This window comes from Musa acuminata, chromosome BXJ2-8 (assembly GCF_036884655.1).
Source record: "Musa acuminata AAA Group cultivar baxijiao chromosome BXJ2-8, Cavendish_Baxijiao_AAA, whole genome shotgun sequence".
In the NCBI taxonomy this organism is placed as follows: domain Eukaryota; kingdom Viridiplantae; phylum Streptophyta; class Magnoliopsida; order Zingiberales; family Musaceae; genus Musa; species Musa acuminata.
The window spans coordinates 53,353,260-53,363,410 of NC_088345.1; the positions used below are offsets into that span (position 1 = coordinate 53,353,260).

At 36.4% G+C, this 10,151-nt stretch overlaps 1 protein-coding gene across 2 annotated transcripts; it reads right to left on the minus strand.

Annotated features, from left to right (window-relative positions):
- Nucleotides 1-214: 214 nt before the first annotated feature.
- Nucleotides 215-8,686, minus strand: LOC135620284 (protein HIRA-like). 2 transcript variants are annotated; one of them, XM_065123124.1, is made up of 11 exons: nucleotides 8,331-8,469; nucleotides 7,458-7,567; nucleotides 7,292-7,377; nucleotides 6,926-7,177; nucleotides 6,425-6,822; nucleotides 5,265-6,324; nucleotides 2,801-3,011; nucleotides 2,454-2,694; nucleotides 2,193-2,315; nucleotides 953-1,070; nucleotides 215-508 (listed from the first exon to the last, which is right to left on the minus strand). In XM_065123124.1, the coding sequence occupies exons 2-11, from the start codon at nucleotides 7,522-7,524 to the stop codon at nucleotides 335-337; spliced, it is 2,730 nt and encodes a 909-aa protein (XP_064979196.1). In that variant the 5' UTR covers nucleotides 7,525-7,567; nucleotides 8,331-8,469; the 3' UTR covers nucleotides 215-334. The 2 variants fall into 2 exon arrangements, with proteins under 2 accessions (XP_064979196.1, XP_064979195.1); XM_065123123.1 differs by having other exon boundaries at nucleotides 7,292-7,567; nucleotides 8,331-8,686.
- Between the last annotated feature and the right edge of the window lie 1,465 nt (nucleotides 8,687-10,151).

The following is a 10,151-nucleotide window of genomic DNA, read 5'->3' on the forward strand; positions in this document are numbered from 1 at the left end:
CAGCAGCATAAATCCAACTCATCATACATTAGTTAATTGTTAGTCACAAAATGTAAATGTTTTCACTCTCCATTGAAACTTTTAATGATTCCTGAATCAATTAGCAAAAAGGGGAATACAAGAGTTCTTTCAGGCTTTTAGCATTTTTTTTTTACATAATGAAACCCTGACGATTAAAGGCACAAACTACAATATCAGAATCAGATGAGAAAGATACAGATGAATCATTTTGGCTTTTATATATAGCACATTAATTCTGTTACATTCTGTCACATGAATCGGACCAACTATATTTTGAACAAAGTTGAAAATAAAATAGGATAAATACCAAACTTTATATGTTGGCATCATTTGTTTGACCGTCAACATCCATATGATCGGCATTAGTGCCATTGGTTTCGTATTCGGAAAGAAGGTCCATGAATTCATTTAGCAGCCGTTGGACCTTCCTGTTCGATGCCATGGCTGGAAGAATATCTTCCCTGAGGAGTTTCTGCTTTTTCATTCCCTGCGATACCATAAATTGGCCAAAAGTTTCAGTAATTATAAGACGGCAAGGTAAAAGTAACAAGAACTTGAAGGAGGATCTCTCATAGACCCCTATGAGACATAAGAATTCCCCATCTCGTGCTCCTTCCTTGGATATCTTATTTTAGTTTCAAATGATGAGCACAGCATAACACTGCTTATGTCGACATGTATACGAAATGCATTTGAAAAACTACTGACGTATTTGAGGCTGAAAAAAGAATAAAAGTAAAAGAACTTAGGCTTGAGACAACCCCTGAAAGAGGTCAAAATAAGGTTCGTTTTGGCTGAATCCAAACCGAGGGCTAACTAGATGAACAAACGAAAAGATTTCAAACAACAAATGCTACGAACATATTTTGAAAAAATACAAATGCTACAACCACACATGAAAGAAAATGATTGAGGATAAAGAGAATCTCACAAGCACATAGGGGTCCCATGCTGGTTTCTTCGAGTCCACAAGTGTGGCGTCAGCCATTCCTGTAGGGGGGCCAAGAAAACTCTCACAAACTTCACGCAATCGGGACTCATCAGCTTCTCTGTAAAATAAGACCATGGTTATCTCAGTCCTCATCTTGTAAGCTGTGCCCTATAAGTTTCAAAAAATGCTACAATTGAATGAAGACATTTTTCTCTGGAGGCATGAAGCACACCAAATGAAATATGAATATCCGTAGACATGAGGGCGAAAAAGAACTAGCACAAGATAAACACAATTAAGCAAAAAACAAAGTTCACCAAAATGATTAGTTAGGAAACTGATTACCATGCATAATACATACTGCAGGGGTGTACTTTGCATACAAGTATTACTATGATGAATTCCACGCTATTTAATTTTCAGAGAAGAAATGAAGAGTTTTATCTACTGCATTCGGGTAACCAGCACAAGTCAAATCATAACTTATAAATTTCAAGAGAATAGTCAATTTTCTGTTACCTCCCATCTAATGTTCCAAAGTGACTCTGGTAGAAAGATGGTCAAGGTACTACACAGTGGAAATGCCGCATGCAGCCATGTATCCAATGCATTTGTGCTGAATGCTAGAATTTGAAAATATTATATATAATGGCCATTATGCATGGCCATTACATTATATGCATGGCCATTACACTCTTATGAGGACTCCATAAGCAGCCACATATCCCGCATAGATAGTAACACACCATATACCAAAACATAATCTTATGTGAAGCAGTCATACAAGATATCCACATTATAGATCTGCATAGATTGCATTCGGAACAATACTTCCATCTCTTCGAACATCCTGCTGTCAATTAGCATCATTCATTCATGTATGATAAAAATTAGTGCTGATTCCATCTGCAAGCAACTATTTGAATATTACCATTTACACATTAGGTGCTTTACATATGACCGTAGATATCTTAGTGTGCTACAGTTCATCTAAAAATTCTATCTCAAAGTGGGAAAATTTGAACAAATCTATGTACAAATATATCACTTATGATCGCTTGCACCCTAGAAACAGCAGCAGCTTATTTAGGTGATAAAGGGCAAATCCCAAGTTGTCTATCACAGTGGTGCCTTAGGGAGGTTGCAAGAGCAGTAAATGATGCAGATACAAGTAATGAACATAAACACCCAAGAAGAACATAATCATAAATTCATTGATTGCAGGCAAAAATGTACTTACCTTGCAAGAAACCGTATATAAGATAGAAGGCACTGACGATATTCATTAGGTGATTTTAAAACAAGTGATGATGCCAACTGTGTTTCCAAATGTGCACGTGTCTGTGTCCCGTCACCCGTCACTCTATATATGTATTAAAAATTTCTCGAAGTTAGTAGTTGAACAAAACATGACAAACACGAAAGGAAACATTACCACAAATGAAAATAATTATATTTGTTAAAATTCATACTGGCATTGATGGATGCACATTCTGCATACCTAGTCCAACTTGGCTTTCTTGCCATGAATTTGCTAACATCAACCTGCAATTTGCCCAATTCACCACTTTGAATATGACTCAAGTTAAAAGAACTTGAAAAGTTTGAAGCTGGGAAGCAGTCATCAGCTATCCTTAGCCAGCACATCAGGCTCATGTCAAACAGAAAGGCATGACGCGTGGCAAGAACAACCAAGGGTGAACCAGATCTTGAAAATCTTGCAGATATAATTCTTATTGTACCTGATTAATGAGATGAAACAGATCAAAGACAAACTTCTAACGAACATCATAATGCCTTGAATATTTCCAATTTTATAATCAGAATCATATAGTTCAAAGTTCTTACCAGCATCTTTTGCTGACGAATCCTCCCTTGAAGTAACTAGAGAAGATAAAGATTCATGCAAAATGCAAGTCCTGTTAAAAAGATCCCAGACATACAGCAAGCCTCTCCTTGTAACAAGAAGTAACTTCCAAGACTCATCACAGTCTACAAAAACTGCAGCAGATCCCATCATCATGGCTGGAATTGCTCGTCTTCCACATTTAGTATAGATCTAACAAAGACAAATGGGCAACCATTATTTATAATTTAAACAAGAAGAAACAGTTATGGAAAATAAAATGTCTATTAAAGCTGACAGCCAACAATGATGTAAAATAAAAGAAGCACAAAAAGATCCATATTTTTGGCATAACTCTAAAGAGCTAAGGGATGTACAAAAGAAAGTGTTTTCAGAAACAAATTTTAACCATAATGAACATGCCAATCAACTTAACTCAGATCAAGGTTCAGTAGTTGGTAAGCACTAAGTGAGAAAGATCAGTTGCTAGAATTCCTTGAAGTCATGAAACAAACAGAATGTAATTCATGGAAGTGACTTTAGAATTACAAGAATAAAACTCTTATAAACAAAATTACCTCGTTTGTCAGCTCCGTGGGCTTAGTTATGGTTTGCAAATTCCAATCAAACTGGGTTTATATGACAAAATATATATTTTTTTTTACTTCTGTTGATTCCTACAATTTGTTTATAGAATAATAATTTGACCATGGCAAAATTTGTAGAAACCATTAAATAGGTAATTGCAAATTGAAGAACTTAAAAGATATAAATTTGAAGTTGGTTCTACACTCATAATCTTAAAGGCAAGTCTTAATGCTACAGAAAAGTTGCTTTATTGCAACATGCATGCTTATAGTTCAAATCCAGGTTTTAAATGCCATGTAATATCAATTTTGCTAACCTATCGGGCTGGTACGGTGTTGATATACTGCATGCACTGTGTCCCTACCTGTACCTCCTGGTATGATAGAATAAATGAACATCACTCTGTCGCTATCAAGCTATATGTTTTGATGTTGGTCCTTGGTCAAACCAATAAATATGGGCAATACATACCAATTTCCAATTCGACCAGTATTTAAACCTTGGTTCAAATCATTCAAACTACCTACCTGCATGCTGGATAAGCCTACATAATCTAGCCTTTTTCAAATCATTCAAGGGCAAGATCCTTGTGATCCTTCACCTAATCTTTTTCTTGTAGATCCTGGCTTTGCAGCTAAATTTAGGTAACAAGTAACTCCATGCACATGTTATCCTTACTTATATATCCTAGAACAGTATTGCCATCAGTTCTGTAAATCTGTGAATCATATGAAGCTTTTATGTGAGTATGCATATATTATTATCATCACAAATGCAACCATATACAGTCTCTCCTCTGAAAGATAATGACAAAGACTAAGGAAAGTGTGTCAACACAGCAAAAGAGAGAACATTTATTGTATCATGTTTGCTAAGCACTAGTTAGAAATATGACAAATATATTAGACAATGGTATATATATATATATATATATATATATGTATGTATTTAGACTGCAAAACACACTGTCCATTTTTCCCAAGTTGAGACCAAAAATAGACAGAAATCACATTCTGTCTAGAAGTTAAGACAAACAAAGAATGTTAATTTCTTATACCTATAAATAGAAACACAAATTTCCTATTCAATATTTAACATATATTTTAGTCCATGGTACAATGAGATGTCACCCCATAATCTTTAGTATTTCTGATCTTAGGCCTTAATAATTAATTGAAGCAGTGCATGCATCTGCATGTTCCCTCAGTAGGTTTCATAGAACATAACATGACACTATTTTTTATATGAACTTCAAGAGACTTTCCTGTTGGAAATCAATAAGATTATCCTATAGACTGTCTGAGCGTTTCATATAACATGCGCAAACAATCATCATAATAATACAGTTTTTTTAGTTCCAAAATGGTTTACTACAGAATTATTTGATATCGCAATATGTCAAGTTCACACATACACATCAAGAAATTACAGCAGAATTCCTGGCAAGATGTTTTGTGGCATCACGTGGTATGCATGACATGCAGCAATAAGAAATTAAGCCAACTGGTGATCAAGTGTCCTATAGCAACCCTGCAAAATATCCTAAACCATAGAAAAAACTACTCAAAAGCCAAAAGACATCTAACATGGGGAGCTTGTTTTGTCTATACGTACAATTCGAATTTTTTTTTTAATCCGAAGTCCTAACAATTATGCTCTTCAATATTGTTATGATATGCTGACAACAAATCAACAAAAAGTATAACTATTATAAATATCTACATTCGTTCTGACTCTTTAAACTCAAAATAAAACAAAATCTCAAACAATTGGAAAACAACAAGCATGTGGCAGTCAACTAACATCTAACAAAAATAACTGCCAAGGTTCAATAATTTCAATGAACTTTCAGTGTATGAAGAACAATTGTTGGAGTACCTGTAGGCAGCCATCTTCACAACCAACAGCCCAAAAGTTCGCATTTCCAGCTAAGACAGTTACATTTCCAGATATACGGTCAGACCACAGAGTTTCAGATCCTTTCGTGCAACTTATTTCAGTTTCTTTTGTAAAAACTGAATTGCTAACACCAATTACATCATGTACTGATCGTTCTACGGGCTTAGCTTCCAAGCAAATCGGTAAACTATCTTCCCCGTCTTTCTTATTGGATACCCGAATAGAAAGAGCACCGGAAGTCATCAGATAACTCGTCATACCTATAGATCCCATGTGTTCTACATTTGTCCTTCCATCAGTGCTAGTCAATGCTGGTGCTTTCTCAATAATAAGGCTGTCATTAATGTTAGCCCTAGCAGTGAGTCCAGAACGCTCTTTAGATCCACAGTTGTTGCACTTGTCAGAGTAGCTATATGCACCATAGCTTCCACTAAATGGCCTCTTCAGGGAAGCTTCTTTTACCCCACCATCTGCAACAGCATTACGATCATCCTTCACTTGATCCAAAGCCAAGGAAGAAAACTCCACCAGTTGAGCTTGGGCTGCAGATAGATTTTCCTCATATGCAGGAACTCCAACTGCTTCAGGGATTATTCTTTTTCGCCCATCAGGACGACGATATTCTCTTTGTTTTGGAGGACTTGATAACTGGACAGGTGGCATTTTATTTGAACCATCCATATTGGCTCCTCCATTTTTCTTGTCATCTCCAGCTTGGGCTTCAGGAGCCTTTTGAACTGACTGGCTATTGATTCCATTTATTGGATCCATGGAAGCATTTCCAGATATCTGATTTTGCTCAATGTTGGATGCTCCTTTTTTGCTCACTGATTGCTTAGCACATACTGCTTCTAGCAACAACTGTGCAGCACTTTCAGCTAAGTTTGCTTGCCTTCCTCTGACATCTCCATATCGACTTCTCTTTATCTCATCCAGCTCAGTATCAGTTAATCGATGCCCTAACTCCTTCATTTCAAAATGGAAAGTGGCCACTGTCCCATCCAAGGAGCAGGCAAAAAGTGCATAGCCATCAGGACTCCTGTTTCAGCAGTGATGAGGTTTAGATTAAAGATCATGAACTAGATATGGAGCAACAATAATAAAAATTCAAATATTTAACAACCAGAAAAATGTATTACCATGATAAATCTACAACACTTTGTGTGAAAAAATGTTTAGCAACAAACAGAGGGCGGGCACTCGCTGTTGTCCATACAGTTATAGTGCGGTCCTGACTTCCAATTGCAATCACATTATACGGCTGGAATTCTTTTGATGTAGTCCTACATGCCCCATTGGTCCATCCAGCAGGTGCAGTGTTTGCTTCTTGAGTATTAGAAAAATGCTTCCGAAACATAGAGTGGTTAAACTTTACCACAATAATAGGGGCATTGTGACCTAGAAAGTCAAAGGTAGCAGACCATTCGCCCCTTTCCAGTACTGGGGCTGAGTGTCTAGGTTTCTGAAAGCCATGAGTCGTAGTGATGAAATGGCCACAAGGTGACCACCCAAGTCGTCTGAAAAATGTAGAGCCAAGCTGCAAAAGAGCACATCTACTAAGAAACAGACTAATAGAAGAAAATATTACTGGAATAGAAAATGGTATATAGAAAGTAAATGATCTAGAGTACAAAAGTTACCGATTTTGACCAGTGGCCTTCTGTCCTGTGGGCCAAACTCCAGTCGCTGGTTCTCCATATGATGACAGTCTTATCATCTGACTGGCTTGCTATAAAAGAACCAATAGGATCCCAAGTAACCCCTTTGACTAAGCTGGAATGCCCTCTTAATACAGCAGTGCAGATGCCGGTCGTGATGTTCCATATATGAATTGTGTTATCCAAACTACCACTAGCTAATGTTAAGTCATCCGGAGACCAATTGAGATCTACCTACTTCAAACATCGAAAAACTGCTTTTTAATGTGAATAGAAACACATAATAAAAAGTACTAGGGCTCAATGAGCCTGAAAGATTGACATCGAGATAAGAGAAGATTTAATTACCACATCTGCAGTATGACCCCTCAATGTCATAGTGACTTTCCAATTTTCCACATCTGGAGGCTCTCCACTGCCAAATTCAGTAGTACCTGACCCAGGTTTTCTCTCATGAATAAGAATGACATGATCATCCGATCCAGAGGCAAGAAATCTACCATGCTTAGCCCACCTAACACAATTGACTGATCCAAAGTGATCACGCAGAGTAGCCAGCAATCTTGGGTTTGAAGAGTCATTTTCAGAGTCCGTTGCTACTGATTTCATGTTCCATATTCGGACCTACATTAAAGCAGAAGACGATTAGTATCTGTAAAAATTCATGTGACACTATAAAAGTTCTGGATGCCAAAGTTCCCATCACTCTAACACCAAGTTCTCAACAAAAATAAATAAATGAATAAACAAAAGACTGCTAATGGAAACTACAAACTGTTGAACTGCTAGCTACAATGTAGTTTAACAAAAAAAAATTACAAAATACCCAATAAGTCGCATATTCTACATAAAAATGTACGTGACTAGGAAATTCACCCACCCAGTGCACTTGGCAAGTGAAAAAGAATATTAAGCAAATACAGTGACAGAATTACCATATTAAACACAACATATGGACATCAGATTAATGTTTACTATGAAATAGAATCTTGAACTGACAAAACTGATCAATAAATTTTTCACGTCAAAAGAGCACCAAAAATATACACCACAATCCACATAACACGTGAGAAAAATTACTCTCTTAATACCTGAAACCTTATTCAAAATGAAAAAGAGATCGCACTAACCATGTTCAAAGTGTACGCGCGAAATCAACCAAACACGTATTCTTAAATAAGATGAACTATCTAGCGTTGTCAAAATTCGAAGACAAACAGGAATCATTTTAATTCAATTACAGTCAGCAACGTGCATAAGGAAGAAGGGACGTCAATTAGATCTACGTGAGATCCCAAGTACGGAGGTAAACAGAGGCACCTTCTTCAAAGCGGTCACCTAAAGAGAATAAATCGGAAAGAAAAGGAAAAAAAAAAAAAAGACTCACCTTGTGGTCTCCGCCACCAGTGGCAAACCGGAGACCTCCGGCTTGGATGTCGATGGAGAAGATCTGCATCCCCTCATGCGTAACCCAGCTAGGCTTCTCCGTGATCATCCTCACCTATGTCTTCCACCGCTCCCGCCGAACCTTCAGCGCTGTCAGACTAATTCCCGACTTCAAATTCGAGGTTCCAAAACCCTAGAAGGGTGTAAGACCAAAACCCTAATGCGACCCGTGACAGAGATTGGATGGAGGAATCGGATGAGAAGAACCCGAATTCCGAACCAAGACGGAGAAGGGAAAGATTTGGGAGAGTTTGCGACAGCGATCCGGAATCGAATTCTTCTCTCGCCGATCGAGACGAGAGAAAGATTAGAGCGGAAAATAAAATTAGCGTGGTAAAAAGCATAAAAAGGCGTTAAGAAAAGGTTCGATCCTCGGATTTACGTGTGCCGTTCGATCTCAAGACAAGTCGTTATGTACCGTCGGATCATATCGAACGTACTCTGAAACGGCGATGAGCATCGCAACCCTTTCTCGGAATAGGAAAGTTCATTTATGATTACTTTTGAAACCAATTTAGCATGATTAATCATATCACGTAGTATAAGTCTTATTTGGTGATCATGATCCTATACAACTTACATTTCTCAAAATAATATTTGAGTAAATGAAACCATCATATAAAGGAGTTATGATAGTTATTGGGTGTTTAATTATGTGAGCACCACTTGATTAACCATAAGTTTTTGGGAGATGTATATGTCTCCTTAAAAAAATATTTATTTGTAAATACATATATTATTTTATAATTCTTATTTTATTTTATTTTTTATGTTTAACATCATTATTGTTAGATTTATTATGAATATCACAAACGGATAACTTATTTTATGTATATAATCTTATTGTGATCTAAATTGATAATACGATCATTAAGTCGATTTCATGATTATAAATTCATAATCCTTGTCCATCCTTATATTGGGTTGTGTATGTATCCATTGAGACCCACCCCTAATGGGATCGGATGAAAAAATAAATAAAAATAAAGGAATATTTTATATTATCCATGTAAATACATGACGAGAACTATTAGAGCAATGCCCACCTTGTACCCGTACCTATCCTCACCCCATCAGTAAGTAGGACAAGACACTAAGTCCAAACATTAAATGAGTTAGGTTTTCATTGATTCATATTAGTTGAGAGTTGGGTGAATCTTGATTGAATCGATTATAAGTTGATTAAAAATTATTCGATTCAATTGAATCAAATAAAATATATTCTTCTTTAATATAAACAATTCATTTTAGCCTCATATACTATGCGTGCTCAATGCCTAATTGTAGGCATATAGCGATGGTTATCTAATTTTGTCTTTATCGATCCTCTTTCGTCAAACTCTTTTTATCAATGAATAATGATTTTTCCGACAATCAACGACTGCAAACAACAAAATATAAATGACGACAATGATTTCTCGATATCTTTCTCTCTTTTTTTTTCTTACCTTCTCAATCAATACTCTCTTTTCCCTTCTCCCTCCAGTTTCCCCCTTCATCATAACTCTCTCATCTCTTCATTGCAGCTATCATAGGCTATGGAGAATAGGAAGAATCCATAAGTGAATAGAATATGAATGGAGAATAGGGGATGAGACATGAACGAAAGAAGCATTCCCCACCTCATCTAGCCCCACCCTATTAACATCCATATCTTAAGGTAACTATTAGAAAGTTATATCTAGATCAATTAGTGTATTAAGTAGTAGGTGTTATCTGTAATAAATATATACAAAGTTAAATATATTTAGGATGGAAATAA